This window comes from Chiloscyllium punctatum, chromosome 15 (genome assembly GCF_047496795.1).
Source record: "Chiloscyllium punctatum isolate Juve2018m chromosome 15, sChiPun1.3, whole genome shotgun sequence".
In the NCBI taxonomy this organism is placed as follows: Eukaryota; Metazoa; Chordata; class Chondrichthyes; order Orectolobiformes; family Hemiscylliidae; genus Chiloscyllium; species Chiloscyllium punctatum.
In genome coordinates, this window is record NC_092753.1 from 35,350,216 (window position 1) to 35,363,270 (window position 13,055).

At 39.8% G+C, this 13,055-nt stretch overlaps 1 protein-coding gene across 1 annotated transcript in view; it reads left to right on the forward strand.

The window, feature by feature from the left end:
* The window catches only part of LOC140486194 (superoxide dismutase [Cu-Zn]-like), a 41,096-nt gene that overhangs the window by 7,668 nt on the left and 20,373 nt on the right, over nt 1-13,055 (forward strand). The window contains exons 3-4 of the mRNA XM_072584981.1: nt 9,496-9,565; nt 11,684-11,801. Of these exons, the coding sequence (XP_072441082.1) occupies nt 9,496-9,565; nt 11,684-11,801 (188 nt within the window). The remainder of the gene's footprint in view (nt 1-9,495; nt 9,566-11,683; nt 11,802-13,055) is intronic.

Genomic DNA, 13,055 nt, shown 5'->3' on the forward strand with positions numbered 1-13,055 from the left:
TTTACAGAATGTTATGATTAATCTTTATATTTGACTTTAGCTCTGTCTCTGGCAATAGCAAGATTTTAAACTTCCTGGGGGTAGTAAGAACAACAATGGCACCTCCACATCTTGTTGGGAAGATAAGAACTATATCTTACGGTTTAAAAATAAAAGGTCTTCCTCTTTAAAGTGAATTTGAGGATATATTTTCTTTGTCTGATTTGGTTGTTCTGTGGATTTTAATTTCCAGTTATGGGTAGTGTGACTCTGACTCTGATAGCCACTGTGAAGGATTGTGAATTGCAAGTGACGTTGCTGGACATTTTTTTAGTCCTCCTTTTTGAGGTCTAGTCTGTCCTGATGTGATAATGCTGACTTCCAAAATGTAGAAAATGATCTTTAAGTTGCACAAGGTAAAATTTCAGCAAAAGTAATTTTTTAAAAACTAAACCCTTCCCACTTGCAGTTAGAAAACAACTGAGAGCTAAGTAATTACTGAGATCTTTGCCTGGAATTGACTTCAACCTTGGCCCACACATGCTCTTGTTTCACAGATAAGTTTCAAGAAGCCAGTGAAACTCTTGGACCATACTTTTAACTGAATAATAGCATGTCAATATTATTCTATTTTAGCCTTTTGAAAATTAACATTTTATCTTTCTTGAGGGAGCTCTGTGTGCACAGTCGAATACACTCCAATGAAATATAGAAATCAGTGGGCCAGCTTTCTGAGCATTTGTCACTTTCTCTGCTTTTAATTCTTTACACCAAAACTCACTCACGCTTCCATGTTAAACCCTAGCCCAGTGCATTCTTTATACACTTCTCTTTCAGCTTTTGTCTTTCTGTGTTCATCTTTATTCTTCCTTGTAGCCCTTGCTGGGATTGGTAGCATCATTCTTTCTGGTAACTTTGAAAATTCATCAGTTTGAGCCATTTTATATTGAGATATTTGAGATGAGGAGAAATTTCTTCACCCAGAGAGTGGTGAGCCTCTGAAATTTGCTACCACACAAAGCAGGCAAGGCCAAAACATTGCGTGATTTTTAGAAGGAATTGGATATAGCACTTGGGACTAAAGGGATTAAAGAATACGGCGGAGAGAAGCAGGAACAGGCTATTGAATTACATGATCAGCCACGATCGTAATGAATGGTGAAAATAGCAATGTTGAAGGGCTGAATGGCCTACCTGGCTCTTATTTTCAATGTTTTTATGTAATTTCAGATACCCTTGTAAAGCACTTTTTTTTTCCAATTTGATATAAAGCTTGAATTAAATCTGTTCCATGCAATAGTTAACGTGAAATTAACTGACTTAAAGGAAAGCTGCTCACAGGGAAAAATAAGTGTCCTTACATGTAGAATTGATGCTAAGCACACAACTGAGGTTACAGTCTGATTTGAAGAATTAAATATGACGACTCTTTGTAAGTAAAATCTGTTGTAAATCGTTCCTGCATTCACTTAAATGTACAACTCGTGTTGCTATCTTTTGATCTTATACAGCTCCCAATGGGTTATGGTATTCTTTAAGGCATCCTCTATTAGCCAATTATTTAATTGGCTTATTTCTGTCTTCTGATTTCTGCCTTTAATAGTACTTGTGCATTTTTGGTTCTCAAATAATTTTTCTAAATATAGATGGAAATGACTGTTAATTTTAATACATGGAGGCAGCCAAATTAAATCAACCTCTTTTTAACCCTGCATTTGAAGCATAGTAACATTTAAAATACTTAATGGCCCTCAAAATTGACCCTAGTGGTTTCTAATCAGAATTTTTGAATAACAAGTACAGACTTTCTGAATAGCTGACTTTAGCCTCCAGATTTATAGTTTAAGCCAGAGATTTAACAATTCATTAATAGCACAAGGCTTTAGCACAGTAAATTTAGACCACAAGATAATTAATTAATGTCTATGATTTAAACATAGAACAGACCAGCACAGTACAGGCCCTTTGGCCCACATTGTTGTGCCGGCCTTTTATCCTACTCTAAGATCAGACTAACCTATCTTCTATGTACCTAACTAAGAGTCATTTAAATGTTCCTAATGTATCTGACTCTACTACACTGCTGGCAGTGCATTCCATGCACCCACCACTCTTTGTGTATAGAACCTACCTCTGACATCTCCCGAAACCTTCCTCCAGTTACTTTAAAGTTTTATGTCCCCTCGTGATAGACTTTTCCGCCATGGAAAAAAGTCTCTGGCTATCCACTCTATCTATACCTCTCAACATTTTGTACACCTCTATCAATTCACTTCTCATCCTTCTTCACTCCAATGAGAAAAGCCCTTGCTCATTCCACCTTTATTCAAAAGGAAAAACATAAATTGAGATTTGACGGGTCAGTTCAGTCAAGCTATTTCCATGACATGTTGTCCCAAGGCACATGGGATTGTATCTGACTTGGTTTCTGACAACAGTGATGTATTCAGGTAGCTTCCACTAGACTGCAAGGAATAGTAATTTAATGTTTATAACTGAGACTCTATTCTCTAAATCTGAATAAGTTGATAATGAGAGGACAGCCAGGGAACAATTAAATCTCCATCCTGTACCCAAAATCCTTTTGACCTAAACACAGTTCAAAAACTAGTTGAAACTCTGGTTTCTTTTTGTTGGACTGGTTGTTTCTATTCAAATACTGGGTAATTCAAGATTGAGACGGGAAACATTTCTGGCTGTAACAGCTGCTCCTTTTTTTTTTGAGGTATTTTAGGTGCTGAGGTGATTTCCTCGAATTCCAGGGCCAGCAATTTACTGTTTTATATGCCATTGCATTGTTTTGGAACTTTAGAAAAAAAGTCAAAACAACAGCAGTTTTGAAAGGGAGAAGAACAGACAAAGGAAGCACATGGTGAAGTCAGTGCAGACGAGAGAGAGAGAGAGAAAGAAACTGACACTGCTTCTGCTGTTTGAAATCATGTATCATTGGACATCGGAGTACATCTGGGAAAATTAACAAACAGTGAAATTCGCAACTGATCTTGGAGGAACTGTTTGGGTGACGATCACAGCACAGAATCCGATAAGTGTGTTCTTTTTAGTGGCCTACAGAAAGTCTGCAGTAGTGAGTAGAGTGGTTCTTACTTGATTATGTTTTTGGAGATATGTCTCTTGATTACACTTAAAATATAAGCCATAACTATTAATTTAACCGGGCAGTGTTTGTAGAGGAGTAAGACGATGTTATTTTCTGGGTCTGTAGAGTGTGATGGAGCAAAAATGGCCTTTAGTACAGTGATATGTGCTTCTTGTCAGATGTGGGAGTTTAAAGAGAGTTTAAGGGCTTTCCGTCACAAATGCTGTTGGTTGCGAATCAGATCAAATGAATCGATTGGAAAGACAATTAGAAGCAATGAGGAATTTGCAACGGCATCAGTATGTGATGGATGGCAGTTATAGGAAGGGGGAGGGTAATCTCCTATACAGTCACATAGATGGGTTAACTCCAGGAAAGGTAAGAGAGGTAGGCAGCTAGTGCAGGAGTCTTTTGTGGCTATACCCATTTCAAACAGGTATGCTGTTTTGGAAAATGTAGGGGGTGATGGATTCTCAGGGGAACGTAGCACGAACAGCCAAGTTTCTGGTATTGAGACTGGCTCTAATGCAACGAGGGGTACGTCTAGTTCCAAGAGATCAATTGTGTTAGGGGATTCTCTAGTCCAAGGTACAGACAGACCGACAGTTCTGTGGCCAGCAGTGAAAAATCAGAATGGTAGGTTGATTCCTGGTGCCAGGATCAAGGATGTCTCAGAGGGTGCAGAATGTGCTTACAGGGGAGAGGGGCCAGCAGGAGGTCATTGTCCACATTGGAACCAATGACATAGGAAGGGAAAAGGTTGAGATTCTGAAAGGAGATTACAGAGAGCTAGGCAGGAATTTAAAAAGGAGGTCCTCGAGAATAGTAATATCTGGATTACTCCCGGTGCTATGAGCTAGTGAGGGCAGAAATAGGAGGAGAGAGCAGATGAATGCATGGTTGAGGAGCTAGTGTATGGGAGAAGGATTCCCATTTTTGGATCATTGGAATCTCTTTTGGGGTAGAAGTGACCTGTACAAGAAGGACGGATTGCACCTACATTGTAAGGGGGCTAATATACTGGCAGGGAAATTTGCTAGAGCTGCTCGGGAAGATTTAAACGAGGAAGGTGGGGGTGTGAGACTCAGGGAGATAGTGAGGAAAGAGGTTAATCTGAGACTGGTACAGTTGAGAAAAGAAGCGAGTCAAACAGTCGGGGCAGACAGAGACAAGGTAGGACTAATAAATTAAACTGCATTTATTTCAATGCAAGGGGCATAACAAGGAAGGCTGATGAAATCAGGGCATGGTTAGGAAGATGGGACTGGGATATCATAGCAATTACAGAAACATAACTCAGGGATGGACAGGTTCCTCAGTCTTTGACCCACTATATCCAACCAGAGGATGACTGTTGGGTGTTAAGAGCCACCCACCTAGCACAAGGGTTCACTGCAGACTCAAACCAAACATGCCGAGGAAGCATACAGTGAGAGCCACATTGCCACAAAAAATACATTATGCAGCAGGCCCTTGAGGTTTAGAAGCAGTAGTTCTGCAGTTTGCCCACTGTTTCCTGTATGAATCATGATGGTCCCCTCATCATGACCCTTGAAGGAATTGTCTTCACCACAAAGAATACACTGAGCAGCTTGAGAACTGGAAGGGATAGAAGCAGGGAGGAAACAATCAGCAAAACCAATAAGATTGTGTGATGGAATAGAGCTTCAGCCTATGTTGCTGGTCACTCTAATGAAGGCAAGCAATATCCTCTTCAGGTGTGTGAGGACACACAGCCACGCTTGGATTCCATTGGTTTGGTGCTTCTCTAACTATATAGAGCATCTTGGTTTGCAAGAGGGAAGAAGATGATGCAATGTGTTTGACTGATGCGCCTACTGCTGTCAAATAGACGTCAGTGTGAAAGCTGAGATGTGGGTTGAGGCTTTTAGCTGTCTGAAGCTTGAGAGAGTGGGATGCAGCAATAAACATTCACTTTTAGTTGTGATTGCCAGCTAACTGCAGTTTCTAATAAAACTGTTTTTCCTAGAATTATGTCTCACAAACTTGATTGAGTTTTTTGAAGAAGTAACCAAGAAGATTGAGGGCAGAGCAATAGATGTGATCTACATGGACTTCAGTAAGGCATTCGACAAGGTTCCCCATGGGAGACTGATTAGCAAGGTTAGATCTCATGGAAAACAGGGGGAACTAGCCATTTGGATACAGAGCTGGCTCGAAGGTAGAAGACAGAGGGTGGTGGTGGAGGGTTGTTTTTCAGACTGGAGGCCTGTGACCAGTGGTGTGCCACAAGGATTGGTGCTGGGTCCTCTACCTTTTGTCATTTACATAAATGATTTGGATGTGAGCATAAGAGGTACAGTTAGTAAGTTTGCAGAGGACACCAAAATTGGAGGTGTAGTGGTCAGCGAAGAGGGTTACAAGATCTGGACCAGATGGGCCAATGGGCTGAGAAGTGGTAAATGGAGTTTAATTCAGATAAATACGAGGTGCTGCATTTTAGGAAAGCAAATCTTAGCAGGACTTATACACTTAATGGTAAGGTCCGAGGGAGTGTTACTGAACAAAGAGACCTTGGAGTGCTGGTTCATAGCTCTTTGAGGGTGGAGTCGCAGGTAGATAGAATAATGAAGGGGGCTTTTGGTATGCTTTCCTTTGTTGATTAGGGTATTGAGTACAGGAGTTGGGAGGTCATGTTGCGGCTGTACAGGACATTGGTTGGGCAACTGTTGGAATTTTGCATGCAATTCTGGTCTCCTTCCTATCGGAAAGATGTTGTGAAACTTGACAGGGTTCAGAAAAGATTTACAAGGACGTTGCCAGGGTTGGAGGATTTGAGCTATAGGGAGATGCTGAACAGGCTGGGGCTATTTTCCCTGGAGCGTCAGAGGCTGAGGGGTGACCTTATAGAGGTTTACAAAATTGAGGGGCATGCATAGGGTAAATACACAGTCTTTTCCCTGGGGTGGGGGAGTCCAGAACTAGAGGGCATAGGTTTAGGGTGAGAGGGGAAAGATATAAAAGAGACCTAAGGGGCAACTTTTTCACACAGAGGGTTGCGGATATATGGAATGAGCTGCAAGAGGAAGTGGTGGAAGCTGGAACAATTGCAACATTTAAGAGGCATTTGCATGGGTATATGAGGGATATAGGTCGGGTGCTGGCAGGTGGGACTAGATTGGGCTGGGGTATCTGGTCAGCATGGACAGGTTGGACCGAAGGGTCTGTTTTCATGATGTACATCTCTGACTAGCTGCTCAATGTTCCAGGAAACAAATGCTACAAGAAGGATAGAAAGGGAGGCAAGAGATGAGGGGGAGTGGCCTTTTTGATAAGGGATGGCATTATAGCTGTGATGAGGGAGGATATTCCTGGGAATACATCCAGGGAAGTTATTTGGGTGGAACTGAGAAATAAGAAAGGGATGATCACCTGATTGGGATTGTATTATAGACCCCCCAATAGTCAGAGGGGAATTGAGAAACAAACTTGTAAGGAGATCTCTGCTATCTGTAAGAATAATAGGGTGGTTATGGTAGGAGATTTTTACTTTCCAAACATAAACTGGAGCTGCCATATTGTAAAGGGTTGAGATGGAGAGGAATTTAAGTGTGCACAAGAAAAGTTTGATTCCGTATGTGGATGTACTCACTGGAGAAGGTGCAAAACTTGACCTACTCTTGGGAAATAAGGCAGGGCAGGTGACTGAGGTGTCAGTGGGAGAACACTTTGGGGCTGACGACCATAATTCTATTAGGTTTAAAATAATGATAGAAAAGGATAGACCAAATCTAAAAGTTGAAGTTCTAAATTGGAGAAAGGCCAATTTTGATGGTATTAGATAAGAACTTTCGAAAACTGATTGGGGGCAAATGTTCACAGGTAAAGGGACGGCTGGAAAATGAGAAGCCTTCAGAAATGAGATAATGAGAATCCAAAGAAAGTATACTCCTGTTAGGATGAAAGGAAAGGCTGGTAGGTATAGGGAATGCTGGATGACTGAAGAAATTGAGGGTTTGGTTAAGAAAAAGAAGGAAGCAAATGTAAGGTATAGACAGGAAAGATTGATTGAATCCTTAGAGTCTAAAGGCAATAGGAGTATACTTAAGAGGGAAATTAGGAGGGCAAAAAGGGGACATGGAATAGCTTTGGCATATAGAATTAAGGAGAATCCAAAACGTTTTTGCAAATACAATGACAAAAGGGTAACTAGGGAGGGAATAGGGCCTCTTAAAGATTAGCAAGGCGGCCTTTGTGTGGAGTCGCAGAAAATGGGGGAGATACTAAACAAGTATTTTGCATCAGTATTTACTGTGGAAAAGGATATGGAAGATATAGAAAGTAGGAAAATAGATGGTGCCACCTTGCAAAACGTCCATATTTCAGAGGCGGAAGTGCTGGATGTCTTGAAATTTATAAAGGTGGATAAATCCTCAGGACCGGATCAGGTGTACCCTAGAAATCTGTGGGAACCTAGAGAAGTGATTGCTGGGCCTCTTGCTGAGATATTTGTATCATCGATAGTCACAGGTAAGGTGCTGGAAGACCGTAGGTTGACTAACGTGGTGCCACTGTTTACGAAGGGTGGTAAGGACAAGCCAGGGAAGTATAGACCAGTGAGCCTGACGTCGGTGGTGGGCAAGTTGTTGGAGAGAATCCTGAGGGACAGGATGTACATGTATTTGGAAAGGCAAGGACTGGTTAGGGATAGGCAACATGGCTTTGTGCGTGGGAAATCATGTCTCACGAACTTGATTGAGTTTTTTGAAGAAGTAACAAAGATGAGGGTGGAGGTGTAGATGTTAGCAAGGTTAGATCTTGTGGAATACAGGGAGGACTAGCCATTTGGATACAGAACTGGCTCAAAGGTAGAAGACAGGAGGTGGTGGTGGAGGGTTGTTTTTCAGACTGGAGGCCTGTGACCAGTGGAGTGCCACAAGGATCGGTGCTGGGTCCTCTACTTTTTGTCATTTACATAAATGATTTGGATGTGAGCATAAGAGGTGCAGTTAGTGAGTTTGCAGATGACCCCAAAATTGGAGATGTAGTGGACAGTGAAGAGGGTTACCTCAGATTATAACAGGATCTTGACCAGATGGGCCAGTGGGCTGAGAAGTGGCAGATGGAGTTTAATTCAGATAAATGTGAGGTGCTGCATTTTGGGAATGCAAATCTTAGCAGGACTTAAGGTCCTAGAGAGTGTTGCTGAACAAAGAGACCTTGGAGTGCAGGTTCATGGCTCCTTGAAAGTGGAGTCGCAGATAGATTAGTGAAGAAGGCGTTTGGTGTGCTTTCCTTTATTGTTCAGAGTATTGAGTGCAGGAATTGGGAGGTCATGTTCAGGCCAAAAAGGACATTGGTTAGGCCACTGTTGGAATATTGCGTGCAATTCTGGTCGCCTTCTTATTGGAAAGATGTCGTGAAACTTGAAAGGCTTCAGAAAAGATTTATAAGGATGTTGCCATGGTTGGAGGATTTGAGCTATGGGGAGAGGCTGAACAGGCTGGGGCTGTTTTCCCTGGAGCATCGGAGGCTGAGAGGCTACCTTATAGAGGTTTACAAAATTGAGGGGCATGGATAGGGTAAATAGGCAAAGTCTTTTCCCTGGGGTGGGGGAGTCCAGAACTAGAGGGCATAGGTTTAGAGTGAGAGGGGAAAGATATAAAAGAGACCAAAGGGGCAACTTTTTTTCATGTAGAGGGTGGTACGTGTATGGAATGAGCTGCCAGAGGAAGTGGTAGAGGCTGGTACAATTTCAACATTTAAGAGGCATTTGGATGGGTATATGAATAGGAAGGGTTTGGAGGGATATGCGCTGGGTGCTGGCAGGTGGGACAAGATTGGGTTGGGATATCTGGTCGGCATGGACAGGTTGGACCGAAGGGTCTGTTTCTGTGCTGTACATCTCTATGACTCTAAATATTTGCCATCTGTTTGAGCATAATGCCTCTCTGGAGTTGAAGCACCTACAGAGTGTACTTTAACTAAGAATCAACCAGAATCAACATATCAATTTGTTTTTTTGAAACTAGGTGATGCTCACAGTCCAAAGGTCATCTTCAGCTCTCAGCTCACAGTTCACAGCTCCAAAACAAAAATGAGAAAGAAAAATTAAAAAAAATCAGCTTCTAACATGTTTTAAAAATCAAAGCAGGAGTTGGTGTTTTGCTAGTTCAAGGTGCTGTATGAACCTTTATTAATACCATAAATAATTAGCAAGATTGAAGACAGATGACTAGTAAACTCAGACACACAGGAATGATTGTAATTGTCTTGAAGATAATCGTACAATTTTACATTGAAGTGGCTGGCATTTGTTTTTCTTTTCTCCTTTGCCAGTGATGTTTGCATTCGTTATCTACGTATACTAAGTGCAGTAGGTCTTCCTTCAAAGAAAATAACTTTGTTTTGTTGTAATTTAGTCATCTGGAGTTCTAAAATACATAACTTACTTTTAGGTTATCATAGTGTTGGACCTCATTTCAATCCCCGTAAAAGAATTCACGGTGGGCAACAAGATAATGAAAGGTGTGTATTACATCCAGACATTTCCTAAATAAATAGACAATGCATGTTAGATCACAAGGTAGAATAGCTGAGTTGTGATTTAAATGTAAAATATTCAAAATAGATACCAGCATGAAAGACAATATAAATATTTTAATGAGTTTTCAAGGAACTTGAATTGTTGCCGTTGCAGTATGAGAACCTTAGTCTACAAATTTCATCCTGAGAAAAAGATTTAATTCCTTTATTCACTGCCTGAAAATATTCATCTGACAACAATTTCACTTCCATTTTGAATGGCAATTTCTTGAATTAGCCTGAGTACTTTCTTGGGTAAACCCTGATCCTTGGTAATTTTACTTGGGGGTTATCAGTCTGCAGGAAAAGAAAGCTTACGAAGAAAAAGTATACTATTGCTTTTGTCATTTTCATAACTAATGTTTTGAAGTAAAGTCTTACAAAATAATTTTGATAAATAGTGATATTCCAGGTTGTAGGTTTATGTTGTTAGCGTTATATGATAGCTGGGTTTGTGCAGAACATCACGTTGAGAGAGTTCCACCAGCAACATCCATGCTTATTGGACAATATGATTATCTCTCATGGCTTTCCCGATTCGTACCTCTTAAAATTAAGAACGTATGAGTAGGCCATTTCAATCCCCTTTAGCAAAATTACTTCCATAGAAGGATGTTCTGACAATGAGATCTTGTGGTTGGAGACACCAGAACGCTTTATTTCCCTTCTGTGCTAGAAAATGTAAGACAGCATGTATTGTATGTCCAGAGGCATTGTGCATCTTAAGACTGTTTCACCAAGGAGGTTATTGGCCATCCCTGACACACTCTCTGGATGACTTCAAGCTATGGTTTACTGACTGCAGGGTGTTAGTCATTGGAGGAAATGAAAGATGACTGTACCCGAACCTTAATGCGGTCGTCATTCCAGTCATTGAGGGATGTATTCAGTAGCAGCCAAAAATCTGCAAGGGCCTGCTTTCGCTAGGTGCAGACATCCTTTTGTGGAAGAAGCTACAGCATGACCCTAGAACAAGAAAAAGACATGTCCACAGGTCTGCAAGCTCACTAGCTTTTTCATGCTTCAAAACAATTGATGGGACCCACAAGGACCAAAATCAAAACCATGTAAGTTAGATCAATATGAAAGAACTGTATTTTATCAATATTTAGTTTGTCTGTCACGTACAGAAATGCATATGAAATTGAAAGCATGTATGGTCACTTTAGGATAGAAAGTACTTTACTGAATTTAAAGTACAGCCACAGTTCTCAGCCAAAGATCAGATTGTTTGAAATGTAACAATTGGCTGTTTAGTAGATACCTAAGTTTTGGTTGTGGTTTTGATAACAATTCGAATTTAACCAATTAGTTTAAATTATACCCAGGATGCCAGTAGCCAATAGAATTTGAGTTTTATTGGTTTCCAGGTGTCAAAACCATCAAATTCTAAGAATTTTAATGTGTCATGGAGGGTACAAAGACCTGGAATTTTGAAAATTAGAGGGAGAGCAACTGCTGTTTAGAGCCGGAGAGGTAACTGCTCATCCACCGTCTTGCTCTCAAAGAAATTAAAAAACACTCTCTATCAAAAGTACCTTTTCATGTAAAACATACTTGGAGTAAAAAGAAAGAAGACTACCCAGGGAGATCAGATGGAAGATTGAAGATAGCAAAGAACACAGACTGTGTGGTCTTGAGATTAACTTGATGCCATGTTTAATAATTGTGGTATTGCAACAGCATTTTTTTTATTTGTACAGTTGGAGTCAGATAGTAAGTAGTTAAGAAAAAAGTTGGGGTTTGGATTTGTGAATAGTTTTTGTTTAATGTTCAATGTTAGGAAAATAAATTGTTATTTTCTTTAAATAGTGGAAATTACGAGTTCTTTGTCACTCACTCACTTGCATTTTAACAGATTTCAAGGTGAGGCTAGCTTTTCTGGGTGTTTTGGTTTTAATTAACAGAGGGGTTTGACCTCCCAATGGTAACACATGTCATATTCAGTTGAGGTATGGACTTGCTTCTTGTGTTATTCACTTTGTGAATCCGTATAGTGTAAAGCTCTACAAGCATTGTTCTGATTTATTTTTCTAATAATAATACTGCAATATATTCCAGGCACGTAGGAGATCTAGGCAACGTTGAAGCTAATGAAGATGGTGTTGCTGAGTTTCAAATAGAAGATCAACTCATTAGTCTTTCAGGAATTGAGTCTATCATTGGTCGAGCCATGGTGGTAGGCATTAAAAATAACCCTGTTTGCCTCATAAACAGATATTCTTTATAAAACGTATTTCAATCTACAAATATATAAAGACTTAGTGATGCAACAGATAAATATACACATTTTATATGATAACAAAACTGTCCATTTGATTGAACATCTGACTCTCTCTCTTAATCTGATTATATTAATTATATGATATTTAAACAACAGAGTAAGCTGTAAGAAATTCATGCCTATTTGAAAATGCCTTACTGTAAAATGGACATCTTCGTGTTTTTTGGATTCAGAAAGTAGCATTTTGACTGCTGGGACACACTACCTTGTCAGATTAGACCGTTAACTTGGATACAAATGGTGAATTTCTTTTAAGCATGTACACTACCAACTTAAAATCAAGTTTCCATGCATTTTCAGTCAGGATATTTGAAGCAGTAGCAAAATCCACTGCATTTTTCCAAAGCTTTACACTGTTCGCAGTGAAACAAAAATGTCTGCTAATTATGGAAGTTATAAAATGAGCGTTGAAATTAGCCATATGGAATTTATTTCCACAGCTATCAATCAAGTGTTCCCTATTTAAATGTAACCCTACATAGAATTTTGATGAGCTGATGATGCATGAGCTCAGTGTTGTCACTATCTGATGCCTGCAAATGCTTGCTTTGTGAATCATGAAGTAAAAGCTATGATTGATAATGTTACCTGATATTTTCCCTCTTGAAAGCCAGAGACTGGTAACAGAATGATAATAAAGTAAGAATACTGGATTTTTTTATAATATATTTTTATTAATTAAAAAATAGATTTTTAAATATTACAAATATAAAACAATGCAATTCAAAACAGTACAAAACTAAACCCAAATAATAAAAAAAATTCCCCAACCCACCCTCCTGTACGAATGTATAAACATATATAGAGAAATATAAAATTTTAAAAAACCTAAACTAGCTATTTAACTAAATACCCAACAACAACAACAACAACAAACAAATAAATAGTCATAACTCAGCCAGCCAAACAAAACACTCATACATTCACAGTTCCTCCTCCCTGAATATTGGACTCATGAAACACAATCGTTACGGCTGTATAAAAGCCCTTGTTAGTGTGGCAGATAAATCTGTGTCTAGGTATTTCAAAAAGGGTTGCCATGTCTTGTAAAAATTCTCAGTTTTGTGGTGTACCGTATTTGTGAGAAAATCCAGGGGAATATGCTCCATAATAATCTTCCGCCAACCCGACAGGCCTAGGGGGGTTTTC